Source organism: Mastigoproctus giganteus, chromosome 8, assembly GCF_048544385.1.
Source record: "Mastigoproctus giganteus isolate SK-2022 chromosome 8, ASM4854438v1, whole genome shotgun sequence".
In the NCBI taxonomy this organism is placed as follows: Eukaryota; Metazoa; Arthropoda; class Arachnida; order Uropygi; family Thelyphonidae; genus Mastigoproctus; species Mastigoproctus giganteus.
Genome location: NC_143582.1, coordinates 137,887,975 through 137,906,463, shown reverse-complemented (window position 1 = coordinate 137,906,463; position 18,489 = coordinate 137,887,975). Strand labels below are relative to the sequence as shown.

The window sequence follows — 18,489 nt, the reverse complement described above, 5'->3', positions numbered from 1 at the left end:
GATAATATTCCTCCTATTTTCTCTAATTAGAATCGCTATTTAATAGAATTAAAATTCAATTCGTAAAAGTGATCACAATGATCAGCACTTACTACACATCGTATAGTGAACGGTACTTTACTATGGTGAGTTCGTCGTAACGTGATTTGATTGTACAGTGACCTAATTGTAAAGGGGGGGGGGATACATTGTATTTTTAACTATTTACGTGAAATTTCGGATAATTGGGGCAGCCGCTTAATCGGGCCAAAATGCCCTAGTCCCGATGTGTCCCAAATAACCAGAATGCACTGTATATGATATCAAAATTATTTTTTCAATCCAGTTCCTTTGTGACCACATCATAGTATCCAATCAAATTGGTCAGACAAGACTTCCCGTTGACAAACCCATGCTGTGTCTGAATTATTGCAGTCTTGTCTAAATAATATAGTGAGGTTATAAGGAGGAAATTTTGTTGGTCCCTTGATGCTCGTTATAACCAAGTTGGACTGTATTTTGCTATGATTTACGATAATTTTTCAGAAATTAAATGAGTTATAGAGAACATATAATATTTTTTTATACCTGTATTACAAACTTGAATTATATATATATATCCCTTTATTTTAACATTAAACATTGGTACATCTTTTGATGTAGACGTGATAGACTTTTTATGGTGATTTTCGGAATCAGCACGTTTATTTCCCCCAGAATCACATATTTTCATTTGCAGAGGTATAACAAAAAACATTTTTTGTTGGCTAGTGTAATTAATAACTAGCTAGCTAAAAGAAAACTTCCTGCAATCCAGCCCAAACAGTACAGTGGATTCTGGTTATTTGGGCCACCGGTTAATCGGGGCAACCATTCTTCTTCTGTAAGTTGAATTTATGGTTCCTAGTTCTGTAATAATTTGTAACAGTGAAAATTTCATCCTCATTCAATTTGCTTTCACCTCTCAGAGCTAATACACCTCAATTAAGTGTCTCTGAGGTGTTTAATTTCCAGATCCAAATATTCAAAGTCGTTCTTAATATGGATGCCATTTTACAATCTCACCATGTGAGTTGTGCGTCTTTTGATCCTTTCAAGAAGCTTACTGTCTTTTTTTGGGGGGGGTGCAGTCTACATACTTGAACAGAGTACTCCAAGTGTGATTTTCTAATTGTCTTGTGTAAATTGTTTCCAGACTCATTCTATTATGTCTGTGGATATTATATGGGTACAAAAGATGTGTAACAGAACACAGTTGGATGCAGTCCATGTGAAGTGTATTTTGGAATGTCTATTAGCATTAGTAGAGACATATGATGCAAGAAAGCAAGCTTATATATCATCAGCCAAAAAAAAAACAAAAAACCTTCCCATTTCACTGATCAATTCACTCCAAATGTTTGTCTAGTTCCGCCATGAACTTATGGATGATCAAGACAAGTTTCAAGTTTGTGGACTTCTTGAATGTGGAGACAGTCCACAAATCATCATAATTGACTACTACTTTTATACAGTGGATATATCAAAGTTTAAAAAGTCTGCTGATTTAAAAGCTGTAGTGCATCCAAACATAACATCCTCTGCCAATTCCCAATCTGCCTTCCAGAGAAGAGTTTCAGAATTTGATTACAAATGTGGTGAATGAAGAGGATAATTGAGATTACACCTCAGAAGCCTGTCCAAGTGATATGCCTTGTTTCACCAATCAGCAAGAATCATATAACTTAGTGAGGGACTAACTTAATCTAATGCAAAGCTCCTGGAATCTCATTTAAAATAGTAGCATTTATTGGATCTCAGCTGCAAGGCTTCCACATATAGAAAAATACATTAGTTATGCACATATATCACACATTTTTTATTATTGTTTTGATCTGATTGGTCTTTTATGAAGAAATTGGTATTGGTAACACTCCAAAAGAGTTGTGTCTTTTCATGTGCATGTTTCACGTTTTAAAGCTGTTTCCTTCAGAATAGTAATATGCACTTGTTGTGCACTCTGTTCATATTAAAGAAGATTACAGAAATGTGAAGCATATATTAGGGAAGATGACATATGAGGTGTGCACCAAAAGTTTCTGGACTGGGGCAATAAAATTAATTTAGGCTTATATTAAACATGCTGGTGTCCCCTTCAAAGTTATTATACAAAGGCAGGAGATACCCCAGTAGTCATTAGTTTTACTAATTCTGATTCAGATTCAAAAAATATTTCTATGTTCTAAAAGAAATGAAAAATGTTGTCCTCCCCTTTTAGTTTAAATTAGTGAGATTTACTCTATACTATTTGCAATAAATGTTAAAAACAACGACTGACTTCTAAAGACCCCTGAACTTGATTTATTAAATGTGTGATAGCAGATTCATAAATATGTACCTTAGGAATTTTTAATGCTTATTACATATGTCCTCTAACTTACCTTTGCTCTCTTAAATATTGGTGCTGTTTTCTGCATTTTTGCCAGTATCACAAATTATTGATACAATTTCTGTTTTTATATAATCATAATGATAAATTTAATCTAAATCAAAGCACTTAGATGAAAATGATTATTTTTTAAAAATTTAATGATTACCATGACTTGTTACTAATTAGTAAGCCATACAAATTTAGAGACAGGAATTCTGAACCTTTTTAGGATGCAACCCATATGCATCTTTCACCAATATTAGCAACTCAGAGTGCTAATATTGGCCTGTAACACTAGATAAATACAGATATCTTGAAATATTTACCATAAAGTACTGTTTCATGATTTTTGTAACTCACATTATAATTAAATTTATCACATCATGTTTTTAATTATTTAATTCATTATTATTATTTATATTCTTATTTCCTGAGCTTCATATAAAATTCCATGCTAACGTGTCAGTGATCCACAGGTCGAGACACAGTGTTCTAGATTACCTCTTTGCAGACAAAATAATATTTTAGCACAAAACTTACTTTAGAAATTTCTGTCACAGTTACTGATGTAATGGATGCTGACTCTTGTGTAATGAACTTCATTACTTCTCTAAATGAAATTCTTCCAGCACATATCTTCACCTGTTTTCTCATGCCATCTGAACTATATAAATATACACACTGTGGTTAGAATTACATTAATCCTATATAGAACTATTTGGAGGGCAGTATATTAAAAGAAATACAATGACACTTGCAATTAGGACAGACATATATATATATACATACATTAAATTCCTGTTGTAATGCTACTGCTTTTAATACTCTTTTCTTCTGTCTAATACTCTCAATTATAATGCTTTCACAATTACTAGTACTCTTTAGAGCCACCTCTTCAAAAGAGCTATAAGTTTACCATGTGTATATGAGTGTGTATATTGTCTTATTGTTGTTGAATGTTCAAACAAAATTGGAAGCAACTTGCTAGCCATGTTTATGTTCTTCTGTTAAAAACACAATTTTTAACATGCCGAAACATGTTAAAAATTTTGCTGAAACATGCCTCATGTTCAAATTTTAAATTAAAATGGGATGAGATGATCTGATAGAAACACAAATTTCTTCAGAGATTTCACAAATAGTTAATCCTTCGTCATTTGAAACACAATTTCATCATTTGTTGAAGTTGAGGACCATCCACATCACTAATGGATCTTAACTTTTGACAGACTCCTTCCACTCTAAAAATGGTGCCAGTTGAAAACTTGTGTGGCCCATTGCAGACTTCCCACATGCTATTTTTAGATCCAATGTTTCACTTGCAGTTATTCTGATTTTAAAGAAGTTTAATGCACACAGCTGATAACAAATCTTTGTTATCAGCTGAAAATAACACTGTCGTAAGTAAGTGAACAACTTACTGTGGGGAAGTATGAGATATGTGTAACCACATTATGCTTTTTTGTCTAAACCTCGAATGAGCATTATTATTTATTATTATTATTATTATTATTATTAGCTATATGGTGCAAGGAAGCCAGAGGCTTATGCTGCACCAGCCAAAAAAAAAAAAAAAAAAAAAATTTCCGAGTTACCCTGTCAGAGAGAGAGAGAGAGAGAGAGAAAGAAAGAGAGAGAATCAAAAGGGAATCATCAAAAAAGAGAAGAATGATGATATCCAGCTCAGGACCCTGGGTGTGCCAAGCCCATATTCACCAGATGTGAGCCCCTGGGGTTAGATAATCCGGACACTTTCTGAACGGACCTCATATGTGTTAGAAAAGTTCAGCAGTATTTATACATATAAATAGTGTTTTTTTTTGGTATAATTTTCAGCAATATTTATTAGAAGGAAATGTATTGTATACATTATTAAAACCATTCTTTAATACAATGAGTGGACAGAAATCATGAGATACCTGCCTAGTAACGGGTAGGCCCACCTCTCGCCCGGATAAGGGCAGTCACACGGCATTGAGTCCACTAGTTCATGAAAGCATTCCACAAGTATTTCCATCCATGTTTGATGCACTGCTGTCCATAATTCCATCGCATTCCTGGGTGAAGGATCCAAAGCTCGAGGCCGCCTCCGTAGCCAGGTGGGAAGGAGTAGCAGTGCGTAGCACACGCTTCTTGATTAGACCGGGGTTTCAGCCTGTCACCACCAAATACGGAGGATGCGGAAAGGTCAGAAAATGACCACCGCATATCCCGGAGCAATATGGCCTTAGTTGCTAATGCTCCTAAAAACCAAACAACAACAACAACCAAAGCTCGAACGGACCTTTCCACATCATCCCAAAGATGCTCCACAGGGTTCATGTCCGGAGAACGGGGAGGCCATTGCATGGTGGTAAAACCTGCAGAATGCTCTTCAAACCATGTTCTAGTCACCACAACTCTGTGGGGAGGCGCATTGTCGTGCTGGAAGAGTCCATTGTCCTGTGGGTGCACAATGACCATGAAGGGATGCAGATGGTCTGCAAGGATGGACACGTAACCTGGACCGTTCAGAGATGTGTCTAGATGTGTATATATATATACACACCAGAGCTCCCAACATGTGCCAGCTGAACACGCCCTAGACCATTACCGACCGTCCACCTGCCTGAACAGTTCCTTGTTGACATGACAGGTGCATAGCTTTGTGCGGTTTCCGCCAGATATGCACCCTCCTGTCCGCTCAAAATAACTGGAAACTGGACACTGTCTCCAATCATCCAAGGTCCAGTGCCGATGTTCTTTTGCCCAATTGAGGCATAGAGTCCTGTGTCAGACTATATAATAGTGTCCCATGTGTCAGATACCCATTATCATCCCTCTTTCAAAGTCAGTTAACTCACGATGTTTATCCATACTGACATCAAATTACTGTCTACGTGAATGCAATATACCTATATACCTGCCAGCAGTGGGTTTGTCCACTAGCAAGAGCGGTGACAGTATCACTTGTCCAGGAACCAGGCATCCCACGAATTCTGTCCTTTCAGTGTATGTTCACAATATTGGCCTCAAGTTTTAACATCTACAAAGACATATCCCATATTATTTGAAAATTCTCAAAACTAGGAATCAAATTTATGATATTAACCAAAATCTAATGAGTTAATTTTTAAATATGAAATCAAGTAACTGATGCATTTGTGCATATAGAAATACTGATGAGGCTAGTGGAAGACAGAAGTGTTCAAAGTCGCTAAGTTGACTTTTTTTATTTATTTATTTAAAATTATTGTTTTTGTATAACTTTTTATTTAAATTTAGAAGTATAGTATATTTTTTGTGATTTTCTGATTAATTTTGATGCATTTATTCTTTACTCGGCCTTGTAATTGCATAGAAAACCACAGTTGATTTTTGCCGGCATTGAATCGACAGTAGCATTCGAAACTGCCGCGATTGTTTTCATATCAATATATCAATATAGCAGATACTGCAAGTTTCTACGTAACTTGTAGCAGTGTAATCAGTATCAGCAGAGGATTATAAACTATAAATTATAGCACTACTTACGTGTTTTAATAATTTAACTTGTCACGTAGATTGTAATGTATGACCAAATTATTTGTAGAGCTTTTAGAATCGGTAATTTGACGTAGATAGCTAGCATGAGAGTTCGAACCATGTGGGTGGCAATAAATAGTTACATTTATTATCTGTTATAACTACTTAGATTTTACAAATATAACCTTTTAACTTAATACATATAACCACTTAGATTTTAACAAACGTGATGTTATAACTTAATATATATAACTTAAACTTGATAGAAGATACGAAATTCATATAATGTAACTCGGAAGGAGATAAAACTCGATACTGAAATATATATATATATATATATATTTATACAAGATATTATTTATTTATTTCAAATGATATAGCTTAAGGTAGAGGTAAATAACCATAACCTACAAAGGACCCTAAAAGTCTATATATAGCGAAGTCTTACCAAATTCAATAATTCAATATTTACAAAATACCAAATCAAAAGCACCATAATGTCATTACTGAATAAGGCTTACATCGAAAGGCACGTAAACAGGGGCCCCTATTGACATGCTTTTGATTTGGTATTTTGTATTTAGTATTTTGAAATTGAATTGAAATCATGCCTCAGACCAGAGCAGCAAAGCAAAAGACTCAAGGAAGTGGGAGTGCTATGGCTCAGGCGAGAACTGAGGGGGCGGTTGTCCTCTGAATCACAGATTTTTGAAATATACTGTTTGTTTGATGTTTTTGGAGCTATCAGGAATGAGACATGATATTGCCAAGGGGAATGTCTTTGTGTGTGTGCTCAATGTAAGGAGTATGAGGAAATCAAGCAGCAACTCCGCATTGTTATGGGCCTTTATGAGAGCTTGAAGAACAGGGTAGATGCCCTCGAAGGATTTAAATTGATGGGCCCATTAAGCTCCCGGCTGCTCACATCAATGCCAGAGCTTGCACTTGAACATTATTTCCAAAATTAAAACAGGACATAGGAAAATGGTTTGAGTTGATTCAAAAAATCCAATCAAACATTATTTAAATGGTTGAGCAAAAGCAAAGGAAAGATGCGTACTTGGTTCAGCCATGCTGCAATCCTTGCAAAAGCATAATACCTTAAAAATCACTACATAACTAAAGCAATATTCCCTATATTTAGTTATGTTCAGTATTTGGGACATATAGTCATATCTTCATTCTAACAAATTCAAAATAAAATTATTACTTTAACCCCAGATAATGTACATAAAAATGCTCAATGGCATCTCTGCTATGACGGTGTTACAAACTAATCAGTAACTTAACATTAAATTACTAGTCATTTTGTCATTGTGGTCTACAATTTGCAAATTAAAAAGTTGGAAAGGTACTATATGCTATTCTACATATCAATACCTTTAGTGGCATGTTTTTAAAATTCATGGTAGTTTCCTAAGGAAGTATGGCTGCAGCAAGAGACGGGTGGAAAAAAAAAAAAAAACAGATTGAGCTTGGACCCTAATTAGCTCTCAAAAATGCACTAGGAGTGATGGAAATTCTACCATTGTTGGAATGGCCATATATTCATATGCAGAGAACATCAGGAAAAAACTGTGTTAATGTTTATGCTAATATTTTTTAATGCTAACAATAATAAAAATTAATTCATTAATAACATGTATATTGCACATAAAAGATCATTTTGAGACATGTTTTATTGAATAAGACATGTTTGAGACATGTTTTATTGAATAAGACATGTTTGAGACTGGTTTACTGACTACTACTGGTGGGCCGCCAGGTGTTGCTTGGTGAAGACGTAGATTTCTGTAGCTGCTGCAAGCTGATAAGTTTTCATTGAAATTTTATCATATTTCTGATTAGTTAGCGTATTCATTTGTGTTTTACAAATAGATTAAATAGGCTTACTGCTGTTCGTTAGGCTTATTTTTTGAATTTAGCTATTGATTTTGTAAGTTACAACTTGCTACTTCTAATGCTATCGTAGCAGTATTATTGGCAGGAATATTGTAGCAACCAGTAGCTCAGAAGAATAGTTGGGTTTAAATTGTAATAAATAAGTATTTTGAAGGTTTTAATCACCTTTTGGGCATATATGTCTGTTCTATATTTTGATCAGTTAACGTATTAATTTGTTTTACAAATAGATTAAATAGTTAATGAATTAAGTTAATTAATTAAATCATATTTAAATGAAAATCATGCCACAGACTAACATTATACCACAGCAGCAAAGCATCATGCACAAAGTAGTGAGGAGTGCTGTGGCTCAGGGGGAGAACAGACGGGGGCAATTTTCCAACGCATCACAGCCTAAAGAAATGTACAACTTGTGAAATGTTTGCAGACCTTTCTGGGATGGGACATGATGTTGCCAAGAGGGATGTCTTTGTGTGTTCTCGATGTAAGCAGTGTATAGAAGTTAGGCAGCAACTTGGCATTGTTATGGGCCTTTATGAGAGCTTGAAGGACAGGGTAGACTTAATTTAAGCCCTTGAAGGACTTAAATTAGGGGCCCCATCAAGCTCACAGCTGCCCACATCAATGCCAGAGCTTGCACTTGATCATTAGGCAACACAGTGGCAACCTTCAGAGCAGAATGCACTGATCCCACAGGAGCTATTTATTGCCAGGTAGACAGGAAATATATTGTGCAAAAAGGATAGGGAGAATAGCACCAGGGTATGTAGACATGTATAGTATCTTATGTAAGGTGGCTCCCAAACGTTAGTTCAACTCCACCGTGGTACACTGTGATGTTACAAAAACTCTGCAGAAAAGCCAGAAATGTGTATAATGCTATGTTTGTGCTGTGCATGTATTTGTTATGTTGTTTAGTTGTTTCTGGCCGCTTTGCTATTCAGGAAGCATGTTTTCCATCGTATTCCCAGCGTAGATGTGAATCAGGTGCATCCTGATTCCCATCTACGCTGCGAGGAGACGAGCCACAACTGAGTGTGAACCACAGCAAACCTCGAGGGTCACGTAGTGAATGTCCAAAATATGTCATATGTCTCTGCTAATGCTAATAATTCAAAATATTAGCATTAGCAGAGACATATGATGCAAGAAAGCAAGCTTATGCAGCATCAGCCAAAAAAAAAAAAAAAACCACTTCCATTTCACCCCTCCCGTTCATTCGAAATACCTGTCCAGCTGAGCCTTAAATTTATTTAGGCTATCAACTTCCACAACAAGGGATGGAAGTCTGTTCCACCAACCAACTACCCGCTGGCTAAAGGTAAATTTCCGCACATCTATCCTACGTCTGTCTTTCCTCAATCTGGATTTATGCCCTCTCAGGTGATTATTTTGAGCAAGAGAAAGAATCCCGTCTACATTGAGCATGCTCAAACCATTCAAGGCTTTATACACCTCTATCAGATCACCTCGCCGGTGCCTAGTCTCCAGACACTGTAATTTGCAAAACTTAAGCCTTTCTTCGTAAGAGCAACCCTTTGTTCCATTCACTAATCTTGTTGCCCTTCTCTGTACTCATTCCAGCAGCTCTACATCCTTCTTGAAATGAGGCCTCCAGACTTGTATAGAGTACTCAAGGTGTAGCCTGAACATTGCCTTATACAAGGGAATAATCACCTCTTTATCCCTGCAAGAAAAATTCCTGTATATCATTGATAAGACAGCATGAGCTACTCTTGCAGCCCTTCTGCACTGCTGAGAGATATCTGCCTGCACAATTACCACCAGGTCCTTTTCATTCTCTGCCACTGTCAGTGTAGTACCACAGAGTTGATACGTTGCTCTGGGGTTGCTGTTTCCCATATGTAGTACTTTTCATTTGTCAATGTTAAACTTCATTTGCCACCTCTCAGCCCATCTGCTCAACCTTTCCAGATCCTGTTGCAGCAGCATAGCGTCAGTAGTGTCCTTAACAACCCTGCCAACCTTTGTATCGCCTGCAAACTTGGACATTAAGCTTGATATACCATCATCAATATCATTTATAAATACAGAAAACAATAATGGATCCAACACTGAACCCTGAGGGACTCCACTAATAACATTAGTCCACGATGAGCAGTATCCATTGATTACCACTATTGATAACCATCCCTTTATTGATAGCAGCAATTTGCCTCCAATGCCACCTGCTCCAATTTGTGCAGCAGTCTTCCATGTGCAACAGTATCAAAAGCCTTTCTAAGATCCAAATATATAATATCAAAATTATTCCCTGCATCCAGTTCTTTTGTTACTGCATCATAGTATCGAATCAAATTGGTCAGGCAAGACTTTCCCTTACCAAAACCATGCTGTGTCTGAGCTATAACTGAAGTCTTGTCTAGATGATCCTCCAGTACTTCTTCAACTACTGCCTCCATTAATTTTCCTGGAACAGAAGTTAAACTTACAGGTCTATAATTACCTGTGTCAGCCTTTGATCCTCCTTTGTGAATTGGGGTCACATTTGCACATCTCCAGTCTATGGGTACCTCCTCTGTGTCCAAAGAAGCTCTCATAATTATGGCTAAGGGTTTCCTTACTTCCTTTGCTGCCTCCTTTAATATAACTGGATAGATCCCATCCACCCCAGGTGCCTTTTTTTTTATGTTTATCCTCAACAATTTCTCCTCCACTTTCCTCTCAGTTATTACAAAATCATCTAGTTCACTGCCAGAGTTTACTTCCCCTCTGGCATTCCCCTTCCTGCATAACTCCTCATGTGTGAATGTAGATGCAAAATACTTGTTTAGTTTGTTAGCCACCTGAGTAGGATCATCAACAGTTGAACCATCAATATCCAGTGGACCAATCTGATTCATCCCCTTCCTTCTAAAGTTTACATAGGTAAAGAACTCTTTGCTGTTTTTCTTTGCATCCTTTGCCATGGATTTCTCATAATCTGCCTCTGCATGCCTAATCTCCTTTGTGACTTGGTTACAGACCAGATTATCATAGGCTTCCATCACCCATTAATTTATATGTATCCCATGCATTTTTCTTCTCTACCATGTCTCATTAGTTCATCTGACATACATTTAGGCCTAAACCTTGAACAATATTTCTTAGTTGGTATGTAAAGCCTAGTAGCTTCCAAGATAACTTCTTTGAATGCTTCCCATTTTGAATTTGCTGTTGGTAACATCATCAGTTGGTCCCACTGTATAGAATTTAAATACTGTCTCAGACCATCGTAGTCGCCTTTATGAAAGCAAAAACCCTTCCCTTTCCCCCTGATGGTAGTTACCTCTTTGAGTAAATTCCACTTCAGCACACTGTGATCACTGCCACCTAGTGGTTCCTTTATCTGCAGATTCTTAATGCATGAAGAATCACTACTGATAATCAGATCAAGAGTATTACTCCCGCTAGTTGCCTCCCGAACATGCTGATGTAGAAAATAATCATCCAATAAATCCACAAAAGCCTTGCTAGTGTGTGAGTGACCAACCCACAAATTCTAGTCAATATCTGGGAAATTAGAATCCCCTATTATAAGACTCTCTGATTTACTGGCCCACTCTATTTCCCTGTACAGTTTCTTATTATACTCATCAGAGTCATTAGGCCTATAGCACACTCCTACTGTCAATTTTGATCTCCCAAGGCTTATGTCACACCAAACTGACTTGACACTGCACTGTCCAGCGATGTCGACTGGTTTCACTTCCTTGGATTTTGTGTTTCTTAACTAATAGCATAACCCCTTCTCCCTTCCTATCCTGTTTATCCTTTCTGTACACATTGTACTCCCCAAATTCCAGTTCTGCATTCCTTATATCTCTGCGACACCACATCTCTGATATCCCAACAATATCTACCTTTGATGTTTTGAGCAATACCTCAAGTTCATCAAATTTATTTACCAAACTCCTAGCATTGGTGTACACGCAAGTATACATGCACCTGTTCCTATTCTTAGCTACCCTAACACAACCCATGTGTTTACTTGTACTGCAATGACTCCCAGCAGTCTCTGAAATATCCTGCATCTTGGTTTCCAGGCTGCTGCTCATTCCAATAGAAGCAGTTTTCAGACCTACCTAACACTGCCTCGATAACATCAGCAAATATTCTTGCACCCTTTCTATTTAAGTGTATCCCATCCCTGTAGAAGCAGTCTCTCCTGTTAACAAGTACAGACCAGGCTGAAAAAAATTCTACCCCTTGAGCCTTGCACAGTCTTTTCAGGGCCGAATTGATTGGCAAGGCTCTCATCATATACTCCCTCCTATCATGTCTGGGCAGAATTGCAGACACTTTCAAATACAATCCTAATTCACGGCTTTTTTTCAACAGTGACCTGTACTTGTTAAGTAATTCTGCCGGTCTCCTACTCTTAATATCATTAGTGCCAATGTGTACAACTATATCACCTTTTGTGCCCTTTAAAGATGATATCCGCTCTACAACGTCATCAACCTTTGCCCCTGGCAGACATACCCTGGTCCTGTTCCACCTATCCTTTTTACAAAGCATGTTCCCCATTTCCCTGACAATAGAGTCACCAACTACTACTAGTTCCTGTGGGACCAGCACATTCTGCCTTGGGAGTTGCCGCTGTGTTGCGTGATGACCAAGTAGAAAGTTCTGGCATTGATGTGGGCAGCTGAGAGCTTGATGGGCCCCTCAATTTAGATCCTTCGCGGGTATCTACCCTCATATAGGCGGGCTCTAATATAGGCCCATAACAATGCTGAGTTGTCGCCTGATTTCCTTACACTCCTTACATCGGGCACACACAAAGACATCCCCCATGGCAATATCATGTCCCGTACCCAATTGCTCCACAAACATTATGCAAGCAGTGCATTTTAAAAGGCTGTGATGTGATTCAGAGTGCAACTGCCCCCCTCAGTTCTCCCCTGAGCCACAGCACTCCTATTAGCTTGAGCCTTTTGCTCTGCTGCTTTAGTCTGAGTCATGATTTCGATTTAATTTCAATAAAATTTCAATTTCAGTACAAAATTATAACCGTAAACTTGTATCCCAACGCAGTTATAACGCTATATATATTTTTCAGTATCGAGTATTATCTACGAGTTCCGTAACTTCCGTATAAAGTTATGTATTAATTAATTATGTTACGTTTGTAATCTAAGTCATTATATGTATTTAGTTAAAAAGTACAATTTAATTGACAATGAAGTTTAACAAGATTAATAGATTTTACTGATTGATTGACAATATTATATTATATACTATACTAAGCTTACGCTATCTAGTTTGGGATATAACGTTGTATCGTATAACAATGGCGGCAAGTTACGAACGGTAAATCTACGGACACTTAAGTATTAATTAACTTCCAAATCTCACTGTCTCAATTCAGAATAAACTAAGGATCCTGACTAGGTCTATAAGCTACTTATAGAAAATAATTTGATATAACAACTGGTCAATAAAGCGGCTAAATATGGCTAAAAAACTTCTTGTTCAGCGGAGCTGCAACTTGTAACAAGTGGATTTGATACCCTTACTGATACTAAGTAATACCTACAAAATCTCTATCTAACTTAAACTTTAAACTAAGTATCATAACGAGGAATATAAAGCTACTCTAGAAAATAAGTTAATATGCCAATTTACACTAATAAAACAGAAAAAAACTTCTCTATTCCAGGAGCAGTAAAAAACTTTGCCTGCACAAGGCTATTTGTTTTCAAATATGAACTAATAAAATTAAATTTAAACAGTAAATTAATATAAATTATAAAAATAAAAGTAATTAAAGGTTAAAGGAATAAATAATTTAAAGTAAAAATAAATTTTTGAAAAAAAAAAAATAATAATAATAAATAAAAAATAATCAGAAAAGTTAAAGATAAAAATAAGTAAAATAAAATAAAATAAAAATAAAATTCAGAAAAAAAGATAAAAATAAGTTAATAAAATGGGGGGGGGGGAATCCCGCACCAGTGTAAGGTGGTGCCAGCAGATGATCCTGCCTGAGGCCAATATGAGATGGCCTGAGGCTGGTCAAGAAAATACAGTGATATCATTCGGTGTCGTACAAGTTTGATAGCCAACTGTCCAAGTCGAAGATAATGGTGAAGTGGTAAAAAGTAAAGTGCAGCCATTATCAACCCACTGCAGGATGGAAGCCTACTCAACAATTCATGCTGAAGTGGTACTTGAGCTAAAAAATGGTGGTGCTGTCACCACCATTGTCACAAACGAGATAGTGACGAGATTCTGGTCTGGACTGGAGATAAAGCTGGAATAGGAGTAGTTCCTGAAATTGGGACACTACTGATGAGTTGTCCATGTCCATGCAAAATCTTGCAGAAGATAAAATTTTTCTTTCGAGTCCAAGAGAGATGACTCATTGCATGGAGAGAATGGTTGACACACATCAGATAGAGGCTGACGAAGATCCAAGTAATATGGGCAGGTGAAAAGAACATGATGCCACTCTTCTGGGATGCCACAGTTACAGAGGGGGGAGAATCAGACAGATTAAACATAGCAAATGTAGCACAAAGGGAACCATGGCCAGTTAGCACCAGGGTATGTCTGCCAGGGGCAAAGGTTATTGACATTGTAGAGCAGATATCATCTTTTAAGGGCACAAAGGGAGATATTGTTGTACACATTAGCACTAATGACATTAAGAATAGGAGCTTTGCGGACTTACTTAACAAGTACAGGTCAACATTGAAAAAAAGTCGCAAGTTAGGGTTAAATTTGAAAGTGTGTGCAATTCTGCCCAGCCATGATAGTAGGGACTATATGATGAGAGCTTTGTCAATCAATTTGGCACTGGAAAGATTGTGCAAGGCTCATAGGTTAGAACTTTTCTCAGCATGGTTTGTGCTTGTTAACAGGAGAGATTGTTATACAGGGGAGGGATAGACTTAAATAGAAAGGGTGCAAAAATATTTCCTGATGCTATCAATGCAGTTTATGTGGGTCAGAAAACTGCTAGTTTGGGGGGGGGGGGAATTCACAGACTAATAGATTAATGGTAGCCACATGCAGAGGTGAAAGTGATTATTGCACTGCTTCTATTGGAATGAGCAGCAGCCTGGAAAGCGAGGTACTGGGGAATTCAAGAACTGCTGGGACTCATCATGGAACAAGTAAATACATGGGTTGTGTTAGGGTAACTAAGAATAAGAATAGGTGTATGTATACTTGTATGTTCACCAATGGTAGGAGTATAGTATATAAATTTGACGAATTTGAAGTGTTGGTCAAGACTTCAAAAGCAGATATTGTTGTGATATCAGAGACGTGGTGCCACAAAGATATAAACAGTGCAGAATTGGAATTTGGAGAGGAGTTCAATGCATACAGGACAGGAAGGGGGGATGGGTTATGCTGTTAGTTAAGAAACACATAAAATCTAAAGAAGTGCATCCAATTGACATTAGTGGAGAATGCAATGTTAAGACAGTGTGGTGTGACATAAGCACTGGGAAAGGTAAAACGAGAGTAGCTATGTGTGTGTGTGTGTGTGTGTGTGTGTGTGTGTGTGTGTGTGTGTGTGTGTGTGTGTGTGTGTGTGTGTGTGTGTGTGTTATAGGCCTAATCAATCTGATCAGTATAATGAGCAATTGTGCAGAGAAATAGAGTGGGCCAGTAAATCAGAATGTCTTATAATGGAGGATTTTAACTTACCAGAAATTGACTGGAACTTGTGGGTTGGTCACTCACACACTAGCAAGACTTTTGTGGATTTATTGGATGACTGTTTTCTACAGCAACATGTTCAAGAGGCAATCAGATGGAGTAATATTCTTGATCTGATTATCAGCAGTGATTCTTCATGCGTTAAGAATCTGCAGATAAAGGAACCACCAGGTGGTAGTGATCACAGTGTGCTGAAGTGGGATTTACTCAAACCCTTCCCTTTACGGTAGTTACCTCTTTGAGTAAATCCCACTGATAATTTATATGCATCCCATGGACATGGGATGCATATAAATTATCAGCAACACCGAAGTCTATGGCAGATATAAGCTAGTCTGTAATCAAGTCACAAAGGAGGTTAGGCAGGCAAAGGCAGATTACAATTTGCGTCCTTTGCCAAAGATTTGGCAAAGGACGCAAAGAAAAACAGCAAAGAGTTCTTTAATTATGCAAACTCTAGAAGGAAGGAGATGAATCAGATTGGTGCACTTAACATAGATGGTTCAACTATTGATGATCCTGCTCAAGTAGCTGATAAACTGAATGAGTAATTTCCATCTACATTCACACATGAGGAGTTATTCAAGGAGGGGACTGCCAGAAGTTTATCAAACTCTAACAGGGAGCTAAGTGATTTTTTAATAACCGAGAGCAAAGTGGAATAGAAATTGTTGAAGTTAAACATAAGGAAAGCACCTGGGGTGGATGGAATCTATCCAGTCATATTAAAGGAGGCAGCAAAGGAAGTAATCAAACCCTTAGCCATAATTATCAAGGCTTTCTTGGACTCAGGTGAGGTCCCCATGAACTGGAGATGTACAAATGTATCTCCAATTCACATAGGTTTGTTTGTTATTTGGTTTTTAGGAGCATTAGCAACTAAGGCCATATTGCTCCGGGATATGCGGTGGTCATTCCCTGACCCTTTCCGCATTCTCCGTATTTGGTGGTGACGGGCTCGAACCCCGGTCTAATCAAGAAGCGTGTGCTGCACACTGCTGCTCCTTTCCACCTGGCTACGGAGGTGCAATTCACAAAAGGGGATCAAAGGGTGACACACAGGTAATTACAGACCTGTTAGTCTAACTTCTGTTCCCGGGAATATAATGGAGCCACTGGTTAAGGAAGCGATGCTGGATCATGTAGACAAGACTGCAGTTATAGTTCAAACAAAGCATGGGTTTGTTAAGGGGAAGTCTTGTCTGACAAATTTGATTGAATACTATGATCTGGTCACAAAGGAACTGGATGCAAAGAATAATTTTGATATCATATACTTGGATTTTAGGAAAGCTTTTGATACTGTGGCACATGGAAGACTACTGTACAAATTGGAGTCGTATGGTATTAAGGGCAAGTTGCTACAATGGATAAAAGGGTGGTTGAGTGGGAGAAGACAGAGATTGGTTATCAATGGACACTGCTCTTCATGGAATAATGTTATTAGCGGAGTCCCCCAGGCAGAGCCGTGCTGAGAGTGAGGCGAACAAGGCTCTTGCTTCAGGTTAAAAGCTGAAAGGGGCACCAAAAGAAAGATTAAATAATTGCCAACATTGCCATCATTAACAGTAGGGTGCAATTTTCTATTCTTGCCTCATGTAATGACTCAGCACAGCCCTGGCCCCAGGGTTCACTGTTGGGCCCTTTGTTGTGTTCGGTATTTATCAATGATATTGATGAAGGTATATCAGGGTTAATGTCTAAGTTTGCAGATGATACGAAGGTTGGCATAGTTGTTAATGACAGTAATGATAGTACGCTACTGCAATAGGATCTGGGAAAGTTGAGCAGATGGGCTGAAAGGTGGCAACCGAAATTTAACATTGACAAATGTAAAATACTGCATATGGGAACTGTTTGTGAGTTCTGTGTAAGTCAGTGTTATAAAGTATGTAGAACTGGAATTTTCGCCTGCCAACGATGTTAGATGAAACCCTCTAGGACACTGGACATGCAGGTGATTTTTTAGCTAAAAATAACCTGTTTTAAAGAATATAAGAGTGTTTTAAAAATTTTTTATATGTAATAGTTATCATACGTATATGTGCATACGAAATCTTGGACTTTAGTGTGTCCCGAGAAATAGTTTTGTCTCCTGTGGACTCCGCAGGCAAAGCACAACTGGTGAAAAGACTAGAAACCTCACAGTGTTTAGTTATAGGAAATTACCATAATAATGACCATGTATTTTTGTACTATTCTAATCACCTATTCCTTCTCGTGGCGATGTCGAACAAACACGTTGCCACAACAATAGTGACGCCATCTTGGTTTTTACCTTGTCGCGAGAGGAAATACTTGCTTAATTTTACTCTTATGACTTATATAAGAACTGAATTGATATTGTATGGCAATTATACTTGTAACTTAGCAACTAGGAAACAATAATATGGCTCTTTTATATATTTTTAATATGCTTTACCTTGGCACTGTGCACCGTATGGTTGGAACTCGTGCTATGCTCTGGGAAAATTGAAACATTTACGGGCTTCTGTAAATAGCGATCCAGGTAGCAAAAAGGAATTCTAATTATACTGCTTTAAAGAGGGAGGTCCCCCTCCTTTAAACAAGACCAACTTGATATCAATACCCCGATCATGCTTTTGGTGTCCCCCCCCCCTTTCACAGACTTTCCATGGGGTTGAGCCAACTTTGCTCTTGCACATCTGTTTGGAAAGTAAATACTACTACCTTGTTCCCTGACCTCGAAAACCTTTTGAAGGAAGTTTCCCTGTCTCTCTAGGGGCATTTTGCTCTTGGGAGTCCCCCCCCTCCCACATGACCTGTGGCAGTCAGCCCAAATATTCGCTGACGGACTGTTCAGCACCAAATTGACCTACATCGCACAGTAGTATGCTGAACGGACTTAAAAAGGGAAATTGTAAAATGTCCGATCATCCGAATAATCTCGGCGGTGCGACTCTGAGTGAAATGCACACCGATAAGACACAAACTGCACAACACCAGTGTAACTTGTCTCAGTCCCCAGAAAATGCCGACATCACCATAATACA

The 18,489-nt window shown here is 37.8% G+C and overlaps 1 protein-coding gene across 1 annotated transcript in view; it reads right to left on the bottom strand.

The window, feature by feature from the left end:
* Positions 1-18,489, bottom strand: part of LOC150081847 (NIF3-like protein 1) — a 151,753-nt gene that overhangs the window by 69,142 nt on the left and 64,122 nt on the right. The window contains exon 4 of the mRNA XM_090379752.1: positions 2,930-3,053. Within this exon, the coding sequence (XP_090235878.1) occupies positions 2,930-3,053 (124 nt within the window). The remainder of the gene's footprint in view (positions 1-2,929; positions 3,054-18,489) is intronic.